The 20338-nt window shown below is 33.3% G+C and overlaps 2 protein-coding genes across 3 annotated transcripts in view; both read left to right on the forward strand.

Moving 5' to 3' along the window:
• The first annotated feature begins 2053 nt into the window (after nt 1–2053).
• Nucleotides 2054–4679, forward strand: LOC126811450 (histone H3.3A). The gene is made up of 3 exons (XM_050537088.1): nt 2054–2198; nt 3112–3401; nt 3960–4679. Exons 2-3 carry the CDS (start codon nt 3120–3122, stop codon nt 4086–4088), a joined length of 411 nt encoding a protein of 136 aa, XP_050393045.1. The 5' UTR covers nt 2054–2198; nt 3112–3119; the 3' UTR covers nt 4089–4679.
• Nucleotides 4680–8007: 3328 nt separating this feature from the next.
• Nucleotides 8008–20338, forward strand: part of LOC126811439 (DNA topoisomerase 3-alpha) — a 28770-nt gene continuing 16439 nt past the window's right edge. The window contains exons 1-15 of one of the 2 annotated variants that reach the window (XM_050537045.2): nt 8008–8243; nt 10516–10649; nt 12500–12575; nt 13748–13856; nt 14534–14585; nt 15119–15210; nt 15400–15570; nt 15851–15896; nt 17274–17328; nt 17900–17974; nt 18248–18428; nt 18539–18645; nt 19011–19121; nt 19624–19698; nt 20064–20114. In XM_050537045.2, coding sequence (XP_050393002.2) covers nt 8076–8243; nt 10516–10649; nt 12500–12575; nt 13748–13856; nt 14534–14585; nt 15119–15210; nt 15400–15570; nt 15851–15896; nt 17274–17328; nt 17900–17974; nt 18248–18428; nt 18539–18645; nt 19011–19121; nt 19624–19698; nt 20064–20114 — 1503 coding nt within the window. In that variant the 5' untranslated portion in view covers nt 8008–8075. The remainder of the gene's footprint in view (nt 8244–10515; nt 10650–12499; nt 12576–13747; nt 13857–14533; nt 14586–15118; nt 15211–15399; nt 15571–15850; nt 15897–17273; nt 17329–17899; nt 17975–18247; nt 18429–18538; nt 18646–19010; nt 19122–19623; nt 19699–20063; nt 20115–20338) is intronic. The other variant, XM_050537046.2, reaches the window with a different exon arrangement.

A 20338-nucleotide genomic window follows, 5' to 3' on the forward strand; every position in this document is an offset into this window, starting at 1 on the left:
AAGTTTCAATTATTGTATTTACATTAAATTAAAAATGTAAAATAACGAAGTCTCCCTAAGCGAAGTCAATCTATTAATAATTTTGAAAAACAACGCGCGACGCAAAGGTCGACGCGTCGCTTTATAAAGAGGGCGAGGTCGTGTTAAAAAGTCGACGTCGCCTTTTTTCTTTATTAACATTAATATAGCGACGGGCTACACGAATTTTGCGTCGCTTTTTTTTAAAAAAAAATTTCGATTTGCTTCAACAAACACACCCTTATTCCATAAGCATTATTTTTAGTAACATGATAGTAACTAGAAATATGCCACATAAAAAATATTTTTGGAATTTCATATGTATTGTGCAATACTTACGATTAAATTTAGAGCGCGCGCTATATAAATTCATATCGATTTTAAACTACATTTTGTATAGGCTAGAATATCAGTATTTACGCAAAGGGTGACGCGTCGCTTTATAAATAGGGCGACGTCGTGTTAAAAAGACGACGTCGCTTTTTTTCTCCATAGCTGAACATTAATAAAGCGACGGGCTACTCGAATTTTGCGTCGCGCGTCGCTTTTTTTTTAAAATTTCGATTTGCTTCAACAAACACACCCTTATTCCATAAGCATTATTTTTAGTAACATGATAGTCCGATGTTTGTCCAGTTCGGCTCCTGGTCGAACTAGAAAAATGCCATATAAACAATATTTTTGGAATTTCATATGTATTGTGCAATACTTACGATTAAATTTAGAGCGCGCGCTATATAAATTCATATCGATTTTAAACTACATTTTGTATAGACTAGAATATCAGTTTCAGCTGATTTGATTTTTCTTAATATCGCCACTTAACATTGATTCTGCTTTTCATTACTGGAAATTACAAATTCTATTAAGATGAGACCTAGTAGGCCTATAGCCTGTAGTGTAATTTCAAAAAAAACAAAAAAAACAACATATATTGCCTTGTCTGCATGCATTATGGTGTGTTTTAATCGTAGAAGTTATAGGCTTATTTACATTTTCGGATGTGTGTTGGGCTACATTTTACCGATCTAGGTTAGCCTACTGTTACAGGGATCCCATTTTGCATTTAAAGTATTTCCAGGAAGGGTGGGTTGGCTGACTAAATCTATTTGTTAAGGCTAACTTAATTTTTGTCAAGGTTGCTGAGATGAAAATAAGGTAAGAAGGGCATGTGATTGTTGGCGAGATTATAGGTTAAGGAAGCATTGGGGCTAGGTCCAGGGTTAGGTCATTAGCGCCATAGCCCTGTGAATTACATCTCGTGACCGGTGACGAAAAATTGAGCTGACCTTGCCATTTAGCTCTAACCAGCAGTAGGCCTACGTGGCTTGTCTGCGATATCACTCGGTGGAAGCGGACGTAAAATAAAGCTATTTCACCCACAGAATTTTAGTAGCTTGAGCCCCCGCCCCACCCCACCAAGTAAGTAGCCTATAATTATAACGTCAAAACATTCCCACAATATTATTAGGCCTATATAGTATGTATTACTATTAAACGAGGATCTCGAGAATCTCATCGACTGAATCTAGCTGAGCATGTTTTCTAAACATTTCCACAAATGATGAGAATCTAATCAACTGAATAGACTAATTACAGCTGATCATGCATCGGGAGGAACTATCCCCCCCCCCCCCACTATAGTATAGTCTTCATTTTGATCCAATTTCCACCGCTACGACCTATCCCTTTCACCTTATCATATAATTATATGGCTATGGGCACCTCCAGCTCCCCCTTCGATGTGTGTTATTATATTTTGACCATTTTCCAAGTATTTTATTTTTATACCTGCAGATCTAATTACCTATATCTTGATTTTGCATTTTTAATCAACACAGTGTGAGTGAAGTGAATGTACCATTGTGTGATCATTCGAATCTTTCTCAACCAAGTCAATTCTCTAGTCACTGTACAAATTCGGGAAAAATAGGATCGAGAATAAGCCAATGAAAAGCCTAATATCTCAACCAATCGGATTACTCAACCAGTGATTTGTCTGACCAATAAAATCATACCTTGAATAACCAATCGCTGCCTTGATCTTTGTGGCTCTTACAACCAATGACTACCTCAGACAGTCAAAATTCATGTCATTACCAGAGTTCGTTGCGAATTGTGCGGCAAATTGCAAATAGTTCTACCTCAGACTGACAGAAACTATAGAAGATCGACTTAGAGTGAGTGTTTGTTTTATATTATGTTGATATAAACCATAAAATGAATTAGTTAATATAAAATAAAATCCTTATCGGGATGGTTTACCCCTTCTCTGCTGTTTTTATGCCCGATTTCTAGCCGTGTTTTATCAATAATGGCGGCTGAATGTTTTTAAGACGGCACTTTGTCATCAGAAAATAAAGTGTTGGCGCGGTTTTCTTCTTCCATTGGACAACAATTTTATGATTATAGATCTAATACGTCTTGGTCACAATGTTCGATAATTCTCTTTGTCAATTTTGTTGCCCTAGATTAATAATTTCCTAGTATTATGGGGTAAAAACCCACGTATTGTGATGGAAAGGACCGTTATTCATGTTACTATTTTTAGATCGACCACAGGTTATGCCCCGGTCACACATGGATGCTCAGATAAAAGAATAAGATCAAGATTTTTACGAAATCTCTTGATGTGGGACTAATAGTTATATAAGTATTTAAAGTATTATAGTCTTGTTGATCTAACATAAACAAATCCATTCTCTCCTAACAAATAGGTCACGTGTTAGGCCAAATCAAGTTAAGATTAATTATTTATAGTAGTTGTAGTTCATCCGGTTTATTTTTTTTTCGGAAAATTAATGGCAGATTAGGTGGTTAGAACAAAGATTGTTTACATATAACATGAAGTAAGCTTATGTACGCATTGGGATAAGGAAATGGATGCAGTCGTAGCCTAATTATTTTGTTGAATATCTGCTGAAATTAAACTAGTCACCCTATAAATATAATTAATAGTCCTCACTCCTCAGTTGTCTTCATATCTGCTTGTAAATAATAGTCAAAATAGTGGTGTCTCTCATAATTGATTAATCAAAGTAGATCTAATAAATGATTAAATATTTTATCCCAGTCTTTTTATTATTTTTTTAGGTAAAACAATGGCCCGTACAAAACAGACCGCCCGTAAATCCACTGGAGGTAAGGCTCCAAGAAAACAGCTGGCTACCAAAGCTGCCAGAAAAAGTGCCCCATCAACCGGTGGTGTAAAGAAACCTCACAGATACAGACCAGGTACTGTTGCTCTGAGAGAAATCCGAAGATACCAAAAATCAACTGAGTTACTGATCAGAAAATTACCCTTCCAACGTTTAGTTAGAGAAATTGCTCAGGATTTTAAGACAGACTTGCGTTTTCAGAGTGCAGCTATTGGTGCTTTACAGGTAAATGATTAATTGATATTACATACAGTAAACCTCGCACAAGTCGGATCTTTGTTCAACTCTGATTAAATTGTTTTGACCCTGCATGTTATAATTTCTGCGAGCAAGTTAGATTTCCTGAATAGGTCCATTTGATCTAATTCCGGCATTTTTCTTGGAAAATTTGACATTTTTCAAAGATGGTGACAAAACAGAAGTTATCTGCATGTACATGACAATGAAATGTGCCTTTGATTGAATCAGACTTGTGCGTAGTTTACTGTATTTTGATTTTGTTTGTGCATTTTGGCCAATACATTAATTGGTTTGTATTTTCCTAATCTAATGTATGAATCAATTAATGGCATTGTATTTGGGTCATTTATTGGTTGATGACCATAGAATTTGTAATATTTGAACTTTCAAGTGATTTTCCAACCTCATGGGTTTTCTCCGGGTCATCCGGTTTTCCTCCCACTGCTAAAGACCCCTACGCGCAGGCAAATTATTGAAATAGAATTCAAGTGATTTGATGTAGTGTTTGAAAAACTAATGTATTTATTATTTCTGTATTTTTAGGAAGCCAGTGAAGCTTACCTAGTTGGACTTTTTGAAGATACCAACTTGTGTGCTATCCACGCCAAGAGAGTTACTATTATGCCCAAGGATATTCAGTTGGCCAGACGTATTCGAGGAGAACGTGCATAAAAATGACTATTTCATATTTCATTTAACATCAAAAAACATCGTTTTTGAATGTGATTTTACAAATTTCATAATAGATGGTGTGAACATTTTTTTTATTTCATCACAGAACATGTAGAGTTTGTGATATGTCCGTGAACTGAACAAGCCTAAGTTATTTCCTTCAATTCTTATCTCTCAATTCAAGCTCTTTTAACAGATTAGAACATGTCATATTTTTATTTGTACCATCTATCAGTAATAAATATTTAGGTATTATGTTATTGTCCTTGTGTAATCATTTTAGCTCATCTGTAAATATATCATCTCATTTGTCAAATACATATAATATTCAAATTAGCATTTGTATTGTTGTTGACTTGATCTCCTATGCCTGTAGTTGTGAACATTTGAAACAACATAAAATTCTGTTTTCTCCCATCATCAACTTTAGCACATTTACTATTGGCAGCCATCATCCATACATTTATTTTGGTAGATAATCCTTGAAGAATTTTTTTAATAAATTTGTATGTGGAGTTTATACTTTTTGGAAAGATCACATATCAGTGAATATTGATTTGGCTTAGAATTAATAAAATGAATGCTAACCCATTTGTATTTTATTTTCTTCGTGGGTCTTGGTCAGTTGTCCACATCATAAAAAAAGTGTCTGGATGATCAACCTACAGATGGCACATGGGTAATAGAACATTTCAGTTGAAGTTGCATCACTTTCCGTGACAGTGAAATTTTGAATGATTACTGACATTCTGGCAACGTGTGAATTTCAACACACCTCTGAAAATTCGTGACCATTGAAATGCACAATTGTTTAGTGACTGGATATTTTATAAATTCAATGGGCTTGGTGGCTGTTAATTCATTAAAATATAGATTTTTCAGCCATCTTAGTACCCCCAATAATGTGCACCGACAAACTTTTCCAAGTGGACCATTTTATACAGATCAATAACAGACTAAGTTTTTGTTAAAAGTACCAAGTAAAACAAATTAAGAAAACGTGGTTATCTTGGTTTAGGGGTCTTATATTTTGGGGGCAGAATATCGGCACTACAATGGGGTCAGGGTATTTCATGAGTCATTATGTCAGAGTATAGATGTGAAGTAGTGATACACAACCTTGTTAGAAAAGATACTGGATTCCCTGAAAAGTCACATTATCAAAGTCACAGACCAAATTATCAAATCACATGGGATTTCGTAAGCAACCATATTTAATTATTTTTATTGTTCTAACATTGGACAGTGATAATTTTTACAGTAAAATACAATGCTGAACCAGTGCATGTACACTTCACCCTGGCAGGATCGAAATAGTATCTCAATGTTGGGTATCTTATAAATTGAATTGATAATAATGTACATCAGTTTTGCTGAAGAACTAAATGATCAAATTCTTTGGTCCAAAATGTTTTCCTTTTTTCATAAATTTTTTCACTTCAATTCCATTCGAAACAAAATGGGGCTTAGTCCTACTTTACTGCTCAGTTGGAGCACAACAGTAGGATGTTAAACCTCATTTCATTTCCTGCACTGACTGGGTTAATAATTCTTGATAGTCTGTACTAGATTAGTTACAGGTAACTGGATAACCTGCTCTAATATACATCAAGTCTTGATTCTCACTACTTTTCCAATGTTTACACATGTAGGAACAAATCTGACACAAGTGTGGGTGGGACAATGTGTTTTAATATAATATGGACCATAAAGCTGTTCTTTCCACATCCACTTTCAAAATCTATCCATCCAATCAATAATAGGTCAAGGAGATGAATCCAATCTAAGATTTCCTTGTCCGCTCTATTTCAGCTAATCTTGCTTTTAATTTTGATACATCTTGTTTGCTTCCTTCACCAACTGAAATAGCTTTCTGTAATTCATCTTCCTCATAACCTGGAAATCTTTCCAGTAAAGTTGATTCCAATTCAATGTCCAAATCATTTTCTTCTCGAAGAAAAGCAAAGTATATTAAGAGAGAAACCACACTAAAAATTACAGAATAGGCCTGTATATCAGGAATTTGTTTTGGAGGAGGTCCAAAACTATCAGCTGAAGACCATGTAGCAGCTTTACTTGAGGTAAATTTAATTGGATCTTTAGCTGTTTGGTTTGCAGAATATAGTCTGTTATTTACATGCCACCTTACCCTAAAAAAATAATATAAAAAGGAGAGATCAATACATTTCATTACAAAATCGTTTATAATGTAATTACTAGATAGAAGTCAATGATTTGCGTCTACTTCCAATAAAGAACAACATTTAGACTTTAAAAATTGATTAATAAAACTGTCAATTTCATTGGATGTATATGCTGATTGGTTTTGTGTGATGTGGTGACACATTGTTGAAAATTTTCATGTCTATTAAGATAAAGCCCAAGTTGAAAGTGTCCCAAATCTCATAAAACACAATTTTTACTTTTCTTTTAATTTGAATACCACAAATTTGTACTGAATTGACTATGGATTAAAACATTTTGTCTGGAGTCACTCTACTTTGTGCGACATTTTCGGGCAGCGATTATTATTTGAGAATGCAGCTGCAACACTCTGATTGAATGGTTGGAATTCAGGTCGGCATTGAGTGACGTGTTACAAAACCATAGGACAACTTTGGAGTTGACCCAATACCCTGCGACGATTGGTTGTTTGTTTGGGATTCAGGTTAGCCACCTAATGTTAGCTATATTGGACCACATTGAAGTTGCTGTATTCAAGGGTTGGAATAGCAGGAAAACGCATTTTTCCCCGACAGACCCATTTATGTGAACTGTAAATGATTGATTGGTTGATTGGAATTCGAGTCAGCTACCTAAAATTAGGCTTATTTAGACCACATTGAAGTCACTGTATTCACAGGCGTTTGCGTTCATCAAATTTTCCCATTTTGTTTGGGGGCTAACCCAAATTTTGGGGGGCATTTCGACTTCTGCCCCCCTAACAGTCATCCAGCCCCTACGCCCATGCAAACACCATTAGTCATCATATTTATGTTTTTCGAAAGGTTTCTTTTGACAATCTCTGGAACACATTATCAAATTATTAGCTTTTATCTATACTACTATATTACTATTACTACAGACATACAAAAAATCCAAGAAATAAAACAAATTCAACACATAAAATCCAATTAAATTGAAAACATTACTTTTGAATTTCTTAATCAAAGACATTTAGCTATTTTAATGTTTGCGACGAATTATCAATCCAAATTCATTACAGTAAGATTAAACAACATTTCCTGTTTTGCCATGGCATCCAAGGTCTAAAACAAGCACAGTTTTGGTTAAAAATCTGACGTGAAACATTTGTCTTATTGGAAACTATCTTTGTTATATAGTTATAAAACTGGAATGTATCATAATGTGTTTCAGCGCCATTTGTAACAAGGGACTCGAAGAACAAGGCTGGACATATTCCACAAGTCGCAGGACTAAAAAATATCAATAATTCATTCCATGGACAATAGTCATATAATAGATTAGAAGGTCCAATTCATGATTTATCCTGTTGTTTTCTCAATTCTTAGTAAATATTGACCTTGTCTTGTTATAAACCATAGTAACTGATAACGTTATATTTTGTGTTAAAAAAACTTGACTCAAAATATGGCAAGAAGCAGAATATATTTATTATTACTATTAGGAATATAAAATAAATCGCCCACAACACCAACCTCTGAATCTGGTTCAAACAGCTTCTGTCACGAAAAAAAAATCCTCTAACTGCAGTACATCTATGGGGAATTTTCAAGATTATTTGGTTTAAACTGGTCATAATCAACGCAGTGTGTAGGATACTGTGGTTAAACTACGCCGAAATATATGAACGACCTCTGGCTGGTTTCAACTTTACATGTTGGTTTGTTATTATATAAGCGGAAGTGGAAGTTGGCTAATGACCTTCACCCTAAAATGGCGCTAAATGAAAGTAAAAGATGTCGAAAGTCAATAAAATAATAATGTACTTATTTATCACATGTCATGCTTAAAATTTGTGTCAGATTCTACAGCAATATTCCAACAATGGTTCGAGTACTGAATGTAGCGGAAAAGAATGATGCTGCTAAATGTATTGCTGAAGTTATGTCCAGAGGAGGCTATCGAAAAGTATTTTTACTTCACATTTTTTCCGGCAAGATAGCAGTGGTGGTGGGTCGTTTTACCGAATGCCACTTAACTCATCCTCAAGCAAACTCGTCCACACGAAAAGTCTAGTTAAACATACATTATGCAAGAGCTAAATCTGTCTCTTGCAGGTCTTTCTTTAGGACTAAAATGTTATCTAAATTATTAATTATTAGACATTAATTAACCTATACCAGACCATAATCAACTCTAGATGATTATGCTAGCCTGCGATTTTTAGTGGATTATGAGCCGATTTTCCTGCATAACTTTCCTTCACGATTTAACAATTAAATGGATAATCGAGACTATGCTGTTTATCGTACTGACTTTAATGATGATCGAGGCTTGGCAGAAATTTCAACCGCTTAGTTCTCGGTTCATAGTGGATCAAATTGAATGAAATTTTCAGCAAATTGCCCTTACATTATCATTATCTAGTTTTTAACTATTATAGTGAGAACTGCCAACATGTTATCTAATCTCCTATAATGTAACTTTAAAGATACATTATGTAAGATTTAGATAAAGAACTAGCCATTCTTGCTATAATAGTTCGAAAGTAGATGAACCATCGTTGAACCATTTTAATCTATTTAATATCGGAGAAATCTGATGCCATCGAGAGTTGATTAAGGCCCGGATCAGTTAATTAATGTCTAATTAATACTTTAGAAAACATTTCAGGCCTAAAGAAAGACCTGTAATAGGCAGATTTGGCTCTTGCATAATGCATATTTAAGTCTTGGGCTGTTTCATCACCTATCTATGCTGTTATTATTGTTGCTTTTGTTTATCTTCTAGTCTCATTATACATGATATTATGAATTATGGATGGATGTGTTACAGACTTTAAAAGACGGAGAGCACATAAAATGACCATGTATTTGAAAATGGAATATACTTTAAGCATAGCCTATGCAATAGCCAATTGTAGGCTACATGAATCTGATTCAATTAAAATTATTCCATATATGATATGGCCATATATATGTGTCAGATCCACTAAAACACTTGTGACTGACTGGCCATCACTCCTGTCGTGACCCTTACTGGTTGATTCTGTCATTTCGGTCCGCTGCGTCATTTTGGACTTACATCATCTCAGCTTTTCCACATAAAGCAAACAGATTCTTTTTCTCCACAGTTTTTTTTTCTATCCGCACTGATGGCACGAAACATCAGTCAGCTGGACCTCTTGTTTTGACTTGTTTTTAATTATGACAAAGGGAGAAGATGATCCGCCCTCTCTTCTCATGACACCGATTTTATAGGTGTGTTTTAAGGTGAATTTTTGATACACAAGGACTTTTTTATTTTGTGTTTTTACCAATTTTCAACCCTTTAAGTGTAAATAATTAAATTAAAACAACCTTTCCATAATATCATATTTAATGTCTTGGAGGTTTAAATCTGTAATAACAACAAAACAACAGCTTTATTTCTTTATTATTGTGAATGATCTGTCTTCAGCATCACCTAAAACGAAAGAAAAAACAGCTATTACTAATATATACACACAGTCTTTCAACTTTCACTGAGTCCGAAACATCGCCAGACCGAGTCCGAAAAGTTGCCAAGTAAGTCCGAAACACATTTGTGTTAAGTCCGAAAAATGCTGCGGGACCGAAATGACGTGCTACCTACTGGACCTAGGTCTCACTTACTTAGTGATTCATTGACTACACCTGTTCACTAACTTACATTTCTCAGGTCTTATATATATACCTGAGACGAGGGGGCACAGAATCTTCGATCCATCCTTGTAGTGGGGAGTTCCATTAAAAAATGGTGTCAAGAGAATGGGATTTGTGGTGCATGCCTTTTGAAATGTTTTCAAAGGGTGATATGTGTTTGTGTGTAGGGGTGTGGGGGGGAGAGATAGTTTACATCCACTCAACACAACTAATTCATTTTATATGGTACGATCTTATTTCAGTAATTCAATAATTAGGACAGCTTATCATCCCTGAGTCTTAATGCTGTGGACACACTAGGGACTAGCTGAACTTTTTGGCCGAATGATTAAACAATGTTTGATATATACGTCCGAATGATTCACCCGAAATCAAACAATGTTTGATATATTCGCCTAGTGTGTCCGCTTCACCGTTCCGAAGCATACGCCCGAATGTAGAATTCATTAGCCAATCACCACTCATGATCCACTCATATCAAGAAGTCACATGAAGTCACAGGAACTGGTAGAGATGGGATATAGCACCTTCACGTATCCAGTAACCTCAGTACGACTACCATACATCTATTAAGTCTTATGGTTTTTTTATATTTACAGAGAGAAGGTTTTTCAAAGTTCAACAAAATCTATGAATTTGACTATAATGTGTTCCGTCAGAATTGCCAGATGAGTATGACATCTGTTTCTGGTCATTTATTAGGCCTTGATTTTGTAGGACAATATAAAAAATGGTAAGTTACGGTATCATACATATTCTCACATAAACGAAACCTCACAAAACATTTGCCCAAAATGTTAATTAAGGTTTCATATTTCATTTGAAAGCTTATTATTTTTGTTAAGGATATTATTATAATTATTTTTTTTTTTGTTTATTTTCCCACAAACCTTATATCTCAGAATCTAACCATGGAATCTTTCTGAAATTTTGAGTACCTTGACGAATTCATTTTTACCTGCAATTTCAGATTTTCAAATTTCGAAAATTCATCGCTGTGATTTCGTCCCGGAAGTTAAGTTGATACCAACTTGTGATCTTCTTTAATATTTGCACGATACTCATGAAATTTGGAATAAGTAGATCTTCCTAATGCGACTTGAAAGATGTCATTAGAAATTTTATAAATTATCTCCCCTAGGAGAAATTAAGGATCAAAGTTTTAAAAAAAATCAACAAAATATAGGTCAGATTGCCTATACATACCACCAGTTGACAAGTGTTTATTCATGGTCCAATTAACATACATGTATGACTGGCCTAATCATAATCACCGAATTATCGTCTTGCATTGTTATAGATTAGACATTTGTGATTGGAATATTTTTAGAGTGAATTGGTTCGTTCGTTTATGAGGTTTTACGTCCACTTCCACCAAAGATCCATTTAAGCTGCCTTTGTTTAAATGGGCCACGTGGCAAATGAAGACGATCCAAGCAATTAGCGCATTTACCTGTAATTTGGATAACCCCATAATACTTGATATCCCAAACTATTCTCTATAAGTACAGAAATACAAATGCCCAAATGGTGTCAGTCTATATATTCATTATTAGCTATAATAATAATAACCATTTCTATACACAAAGAACAACTATTATCGTAACTCCTTTTGAAATTCACAGCGAATATGGAATTTTCCGATGACTTTGCATAACAATAGATCGCCCTCATTTCTCAGCCAATCAACGCTAGGAATCTTAATACCATGTACGGTTCCATGCCAACTACAAGCGTAGTAACTAAGGTTAGATTTTGGCATGAAAAATGCATGCGATTCATGGACATGAATATCAAATACGTAATTAAATAACACTGTAACCCAGGTATCATTTAATGTTGTGTATCTAGCACTAATTTCTTTCACATTCGTTTAATATCCAATCTTTGTTTAAAAATTTGTAAAAACTGTTTACAATAATCTTAAAAGGGTTACGTGTCCGGATAAATATTTTTGTCGTTCTCGTCCAAACTACTCAATATTTTGAGTTGAAATTTTGAGACAAGGTAAATACACCATTCCTCTATATTTTTTCCCTTAAATTTCATACGTACTCAGACTTTTATTTTTGAGACTCTGTTCAAATCGAGATAGTCCTTTAACTTCCAATTTATGAGTTGAACCACATATTTTTTAGAAATTTTAAAGAGGCTTGATGTGTCATTTGAATTACCGCTAAAAATTCAAATTTCTGATGGCTTATCCAATCGAAATATGTACTCAGATTTAACATTAAATTAAGAAATCAAAAATAACAATACTAGATTATCTCCCAGCACCCATCATGTTTCTCCGCTTCAAATAAAAGATGGCTTCATCTTGTTAATCGCAAGCAGCATAAATCCAATGAAATTTCAATTAACATGATTACAGATTAAACTTTCACAACATTGTAGATTGCAAGAGGTTTTTTTATAGTATAGCGCTAAAATGATCCATCAAGACTTTGAGAAGTTTACCATACCTTACTCCAGTCTAAGGATTATGAAATCTGTGCTTAGAATTTAATAATTAAATTATTATTGATATTGATATGTTCAAAATCAACTACATTTAGTTTGTTTTTTTGATTATTTTTTCAGGTATTCATGTAATCCTGTTCAATTATTTGATATTCCAGTTACAAAACACTGTCCAGATAATTTCATTGATATAAAGGTAAAATAAGATCAGATTTATTTTATCAAAGTCTCAAGCCAGGAGAGAGTACAATACATCAGTACAAAAATAATTTTCAAATTTGATTTTATGCAAAATATCAGACACTTATTGCAATCGAACACTGGGATAAAATTCATTTCAAGTTATGAGCACTAAATCTGTATAGTGGTTTTCTCGAAATGCAGCAGAGGTTTGTAAAAAAAATGCTTTGTACTAATTAGGCCAGTGCTTAGATTTTGATGATTAGGTGAGCCTTGGGTTAATTTAATTTACATTCTACTTGTCTCATTTCTTAAAAATATAACTTTCACTGACATTTTGGAAATCTGATTAAAATACAGATCCTATTTAGTTTTTTTTTTTTTTATAGTTCATAATTCTGTTTTACTTGTCTTAACTATACTAGGATCATTTATTAAATAAACTTTATTCTGGTTGATGTGCCAATCAATTATGTGTTGAGTCAAGTTTTTGTTGTCTAGCATGAGGAATTATGGGTAGCCATTCACCGTGATAGACAACAAATCAAAGCAAAAGTAGTATCTACAAATACACACTTAAAACACAAACACTGATTGATTAATAAAATAACTAACATCTTAGGGTCAAAAGACGCTTGTATGACCAGTCAGAACTTAATCGAAAGTATAAAAAGATGAAACGAAATATAGATTTTAATCAGACTAACATTTTGGAAATCTTGATAATCCAGATTGGAAACTGCATGCCAACAGCGTTATTGCATTCTTGATGATAAAGCTGACGAGGGTTGCCACCAGCCAAGGCATTTTATATAGATTTGCTAAAAACAAAAGAATAATAATTTCAGATATTTATAGAAAAAAGTGATCCATGCTTTGCAAATGGAATATTATATATAGTAAGATTAGTTTAGATACAAGCGTTAAAAAACAGCAAGAAAATACATGAATATACTGACAATCTGTAAGACACTGGCACAAGCTCAATTTTACCCCCTTTTTTGAACATGGCATTGCATAAAAATAGTTTATTTTCTTGTTAGAAGTGATATGCATAGAAGATGGTTATGTTCAGCGGTATTAAAAAAAGTTGGATAATGAGGTGCATTATACTTTGTAGCGTATATTAGAAAGTAGGACTAATCAGGTGTGTATTATACTTTGTAGCGTATATATTATATTTTGTAGCGTACGTTGGAAAGAGAAGTAAAAGGTTGTAAATATTTGATTATATGGACAGATTGTGATAGAGAAGGAGAAAATATTGGATATGAAGTTATACAAGTCTGTAAAGAAGGTTTGTTTATTAACTAGGGGGTCACGGTGGCTAAGTGGGTAAGACGCTGGCTCCCTAGCATGGAGGTCGGAGTTTCGATCCCTGCATTGGCTGAGAAAGTTCATCCAGATTTTCCGGCGTGGTTCCCCCTTGTCAGTGCGACAGGACGGAGGGTCTGACAAGTACAGCTGTCTAGTCGTTCGGATGGGACGAATTCGATATAAGAGTAGGCTGTAGTGCCGCTGTCCGGGCAAAATTTCCCTCATAGCACACTGTATGGCGTATGTCCCTCTTCATTAGCCCAGTTCGGAGCAGAATAGTAGGACATTAAACCCCATTTAATTTCATTTCTTTTATTACCTAATGTAAGGGCGGGATTTCACTTGAGCACTGACACTAGATCATTACATTTATATATACGTAATAGCCACAAATGCCTCTGTTTGACGCTGTTGGAAGCTGTGGCGATCAACTATAATTTCTGGTGACCACTCTGAATGTAAGAATTCATGACAGATTTTTTTTATTAATTTGTAGGAATTATAGGTAATTTATTTGAAATTTTATTAATTGACTATAGGGTTGATATTTACCTGTATATCATATGTAAAATTAATACAAAATTTATTGCTGTATGTGATATACCTCAGTTACATATAAAATTCACAACAATTTACTGCTGTATGTTTATTTTGTAGCTAAACCTTCTATTCAAGTGTACAGGGCAAGATTTTCTGAAATAACTCCACAGTAAGTAATACAAGAATATGACTTACACTGAGTTTCAGCGGTTTGGGGGAATTTGTTTTGTTGGTTATCTTGGAAATGGAGAATTTAAGTTTAAGCTTAAAAAGAATCATGCTATAATAGTATCCAAGATAGAAGCTTGGAACTTGTTTTGAAATGTTTTAAGGACATTTCACTGTGTAATTATCTATATAGTGTTGTTATTGAGTCCTTAGATGTCATGCTATATGACCAGAAACATTGATTATGAAAAATGTTGCTTGACAGAAACTTCAAATATCAATTTACTTATCTAAATATTCATTTAGAGTGGCACTAACTATACTCATGTCTATGTGTGTGTTTCAGACAGATCGATTAACTTTTAGAGACTGGTACCAACTCGATAGCGATTTATTACAACTCTTTAAAAATAGTAGGCACACGTATTTCGAAACATTGATATCTATCATGATCACATAATTATTCAATGTTTAAATAGATGCTTTGTTGCTTAACTTAATTTTGATGTTCAAGTTTTGTGCTTTATTTTTTAGTGCTATTAATCGTGCCATTCAGAATCTAGGGCCACCAGATAAAAATGTTAGCGACGCTGTTGATGTTCGTTCAGAGCTTGATCTTAGAATAGGTAGATATGTTAGCCTTTATTTTCTGTTTAATTCAACAACAATGTAAGGTACTTTTACTTTCAAATGTCTTATTCAAGTGCTGTTTCATATTTAGAGATTTCCCTCTGCATGGTTTATGCCTGTCTCTATTAGCCAGGTCTTCATCAAAAAATATAGCTGCTTTTTTTTTTTTTTTTTTTTTTTTAAAGGAGCTGCATTCACTAGATTTCAGACACTTCGATTACAGAAAGTTTTTCCAGATGTATTAAGTGATCAGTTGATAAGTTATGGAAGTTGTCAGTTTCCTACATTAGGTTTTGTTGTAGAAAGATATAAACAAGTAGAGGCCTTTATTCCAGAACCATTTTGGAAAATAAAAGGTATGAACCACTAATAAAACAAAAGAACCCCAAAATTGTTGGCTGTGTATATTTTAAAAATAAACAGTATATAGTTTTATAATAGTATGTACACCATGGCATTTTCCATGACACCTATATTATAACCATTGATAAAATATAATGTATCTCTTTGAAAGTTTGACCCATGATATCTTATATGATAAGTTATGTTTATCTGAGCCTTAACAAACATTGTGTTCAGAGTAATATGAATTTTAGACTTATGTGTTACTTATTCTACTGGTTCAATTTTTTATAGTTACTCATTTGAATGATGAAATAAAAGCTGATTTTAGTTGGAAAAGGTGAGGTTGTATACGTAGTTTACTTGTCTTAAATATCTTTAAACATGCATTATGCAAGAGCAAAATCTGCTTATTACAAGTCTTTCTTTAGGCCTGAAATGTTATCTAAATTATCAATTAGACATTAATCAACTTATCCAGACCATAATAAACTCTCGATGTCAAGGCTAGCCTTCGATGTTGGCTGGATTAGATTCCTTTATGCCGCTAACGACCGTTGATAATTAAATAAAAAAAAGTGGATAATCGAGACTAAGCTGTTTATATTAATGATTTTAGTAATGATGACCGAGACTATGCCAAAATTTCACCCGCTTCTTTCTCGGCTCATAGTGGATCAATTTGACTGAAATTTTCAGCAAATTACCTTTACACTATTTAGTTTTTAACTATTATAGCGAGAACTGCCATCACATTATCTTATCTCCCATAATGTATCTTTAAAGGGCATTTAGTAAAAACAATATATAAGAATAGACAGCTTTATGGATAAGATTACTAGGTTTATTCTGCAACATTTGAATGAGGATACCCTCATCTTTATCAAGAAATGATACAATCAAACATGTTACAGAAGGCTATAATAATAACTTCTATGAGCACTTACTAATTTGTTAATTAGTGCATTGTTACCCGTTTGTATATATAGCCGCTATATATACAAACGGGTAACAATGCACTAATTAACAAATTATTAAGTGCTCATATTTTAGAGTTCAGTACATAGAAGTTATTATTCGATATTATGATATTGAAATGATATTGTGCTTTTAATTTAATGTGATCTCAAATTATTTGATATGGTTGCTGGCACCAAGAATTAAAGTTGCTAACTGTCATTTGAAGTTTTTGGACAATAGCTAATTTTGGCACTGCTCTGTCTTCGCTAAAATGTACCTAGATTGACTATTTAAAATTAACCATGTATATACACCCCTTTGTTCATTTGTATTAATATTATGTAAGCTTATATATATATTATTTAGGGAGAGGTGTTTTATGTATGCTAAGTCTTTTTCCCAATCCGATTCAGATATCCTGAATAAAAATATTTTTTAAAGAAGACTATTTAAAATTTTATGAAGAGATGTGTATATCTAATCCAGAGAAAGCTGAATGTTGAGAAATTTTCACATCATCATATCTTTGTAAATACTGAACGAAATTGAACCATTTCTGGATTTATATTTGTTTTACAATAACATAGTTTGCGAGGGATTCAAAATTTCTCCAATGACAATTGGTGGCTTTAATTTCATGATGATCAGATCTGTCAATTATATAGTGATGTAAGCTTACAGTAGAATTGGTTAATTAATGAAACATGTCTAGTATAGTAAACATTGCAAGTTTAAATTATTCTTATCTAAATTTCAGAAATCGTCTCTTCAATCATTTAGCATGTCTAGTCCTATATGAACAATGCACAGAGGTAAAATAATCTTTTTATCTTTGATAAATAAGAGATATCACATGATTGATTTTGCAGCATGTCCAGGATGCAAATCCTGGTGTGGGCTGAAAAGATAGAATGGGGATTAAAAACCAAGGTCCACCAGAGTACACATTAGCATAGTGTTTGATTAAAAGATTAGTAGACAGAAATGCTGCTGCCATGGCAAACTTCTCGCACTTGCATTGCTTAGATAAAATTACCATTTGTTAGTCTCAAAATGAATGCGGTATTATGTATATGAAATGTTAAACCCCATACCATCTGATCGACTAGACACACTTTCCTTTTCAGTCCCCTCTTGTTCTTCTCGGCCAATGTATGACATTCTAGACCTACAGCCTACACTGTCACCCCCGGCCTATGAAAAACCTCCCAATTTCCACTTGTTGTCAGGCACAAAAACTATTCATTGGGCTGATTTTTTAAAAGTTTATGTTGAAGTCTTTTAAAACTTTCCTTCTCTGCATTGAATAGAAAGAAATGAATATGTTACTCATAAACTTATTAATTTCCTCACCTAAATAGGTATTTTTGACTATTATTGTAGTTACCTATAGCAACTGTTGTTGATGTCAGAAGTAAAAGTAAAAGTAAATGGAGACCACAAGCTTTAGATACAGTCGTAAGTAGCCAAGTCTTTTTTTTTTTTTATCATGGTGCAAAAATTAATTAAAAACTTGAACCTCTTCATGTTTATTATAGTGATTATTTGTTTGTTACTTAGTTTTGATACAATTAATGGCCTATATACTTCTTGACCTTTTCATTTTATCTGGCATTAAATGAATCATGATTCCTTTGATGGATCAGTATTGTAATTATATATAATTTCTATAGCCACAACTTTCTGCTCAATTTATTATCACCATAAGCTTATATTATGTGTTTCTTACAGGAAATGGAAAAGCTTGCTTCAAGAAAATTGCGAATAAATGCCAAAGAGACAATGAAGATAGCCGAGAAACTGTACACTAATGGTTTTATTAGCTATCCACGTACAGAAACTAATATATTTCCTAAAGAACTGAATTTGACAGCTCTTGTTGAAGATCAAACTAGAGATCCTAATTGGGGAGGTAGGTGAACTATATACTACTATATATTGAATTTTATATACTCTTCATTGAACATGACTCAACATAATTTATTCTGTGTTAGTTTGACATTTAGATTATCATCTTTGTAGCATTTGCTGAGGGGATATTACAGAATGGACCAAATCCTAGAAATGGTAAAAAAACAGATAATGCTCATCCACCGATACACCCCATAAAATATACAGCTACATTACAGGTAAAACATTCAATATACATCTACTTTACAGGTAAAACATTCAATATACAACTACCTGACAGGTAAAACATCCAATATACAGCTATTTTACAGGTATAAATTTAATATACAGCTATTTGACAGGTAAAACATTCAATATACAGCTATTTTACAGTTATAACATTTAATAGGCAGCTACTTTACAGGTAAAACATTCAATATACAGCTACTTTACAGATAACATTCAATAATAATAATAATAATAATATAGATAAAACATTAGATATACAGCTTCTTTACAGGTAAAATATATTTTTACTGGTACATGTAACTGTACTCCAGGATAACTATCATAATATAATTTTACAATGTAATAATTTTTTCAGGGAAATGAACAGAAAGTGTATGAATTCATAGTGCGTCATTTTCTGGCTTGTGTTTCTCAAGATGCGCAAGGCTTTGAAACAACGGTTGATATTGAAATAGCAGACGAAAAGGTAAATGGATAGGAAGAAGTAAATGATATTGATGTTTGTTCACAGTATATTACACATACAAATATACTATTATTTTTAGGTGTTTTTTCCTTAAAGCATTTGGGGTTTGTTAGCTGAATGGTTTAATGCATGAACTTTAGATCATAAAATCTGCCCTTAGCATTGTTTTTGATCTCTACTTGGATGTGACAAAGAAGAGGATCGCCTGTTAGTAACCTAGATTATGTCGAGTTAACGTGAAACCCCATTTCTTTCTCTCTTTTTTAAAAAACCCATTTCATTCTCTCTCTTTTTAAAAGTATTTAAAAATAATATTCATTATGTTTTAATAAATTAAATATCGTTATTTCAGCCAAGCATTTATATTGCCAACTGAGTGGCAAAAATTGTCTTTTTCAAGAACATTTGTAAAGATGAATGCAATTCTCAAAGATTTTGGCCAGATGTATCTTGGTTTCAAATTTTACCATATAAAAATTAATTATATATTATCTAATTTTAGTTTACTGCATCGGGACTCATGATAATAGCTAAGAATTATTTAGAAGTTTATCCATATGAAAAATGGAATGCAAAGGTAATTAAATATTTAAGATACTTACATATAAGATCATCAATCAATGATGGTAATCAAGGTTTATTGTCCTCTGTTTCAATGGCCTTTTGTAATTGGGGTGGCTGAGTGGTCTAACATGTACGCTTTAGATCATAAGGTCTGTTATTGAGTAACTGGTGTAATTTCGATTCCCAGCTTGTATGTGACAAGGAGTAGGATTTCCTTGTGGGGTTTTCTCTAGGTCCTCCAGTCTCTTCCCATTGCCAAAGACCCCTGTATGTAAGCGAATTATTGAAATGTTAGTCCTGAAATGACATACCAGTGATTTGTTTTGAGTGACCATTAAACCCGATTTCTCTCTCTCAGTTTAAATGTTTATTTTATAGGAAATTCCAGTATATAATATTGGTGATAAATTTGAACCATCATCAATTGAGGTAATTTAAACTTTATTAGAAAATAATTATGAGAATGTTACTTCTGATATTTTTTCTAGGTCTTTAAATTGAATTTCCCCAAGAACTACAGAATTTAGAGGAGATTTCTTTAACCGATTGATTTATGACCTCAGTTAGCTCCTTCATCCATTCAAACCACCATATCACTGTCATCTCGCAGGTTTGAGGCGATCCAAGGAAACGTAGGTTCGGTTAGTTCAGGG

The sequence above is a fragment of the Patella vulgata genome, chromosome 2 (assembly GCF_932274485.2).
Source record: "Patella vulgata chromosome 2, xgPatVulg1.2, whole genome shotgun sequence".
Lineage (NCBI taxonomy): Eukaryota > Metazoa > Mollusca > Gastropoda > Patellidae > Patella > Patella vulgata.

What these genes read in the sequence shown, in the direction of transcription:
- LOC126811450 (XM_050537088.1), top strand. Translation starts at nt 3,120, where the DNA reads ATGGCCCGTACAAAACAGACCGCCCGTAAATCCACTGGAGGTAAGGCT. An exon ending in CAGCTATTGGTGCTTTACAG is followed by an intron (nt 3,402 to 3,959) that starts GTAAATGATTAA and finishes CTGTATTTTTAG; the next exon opens with GAAGCCAGTGAAGCTTACCT.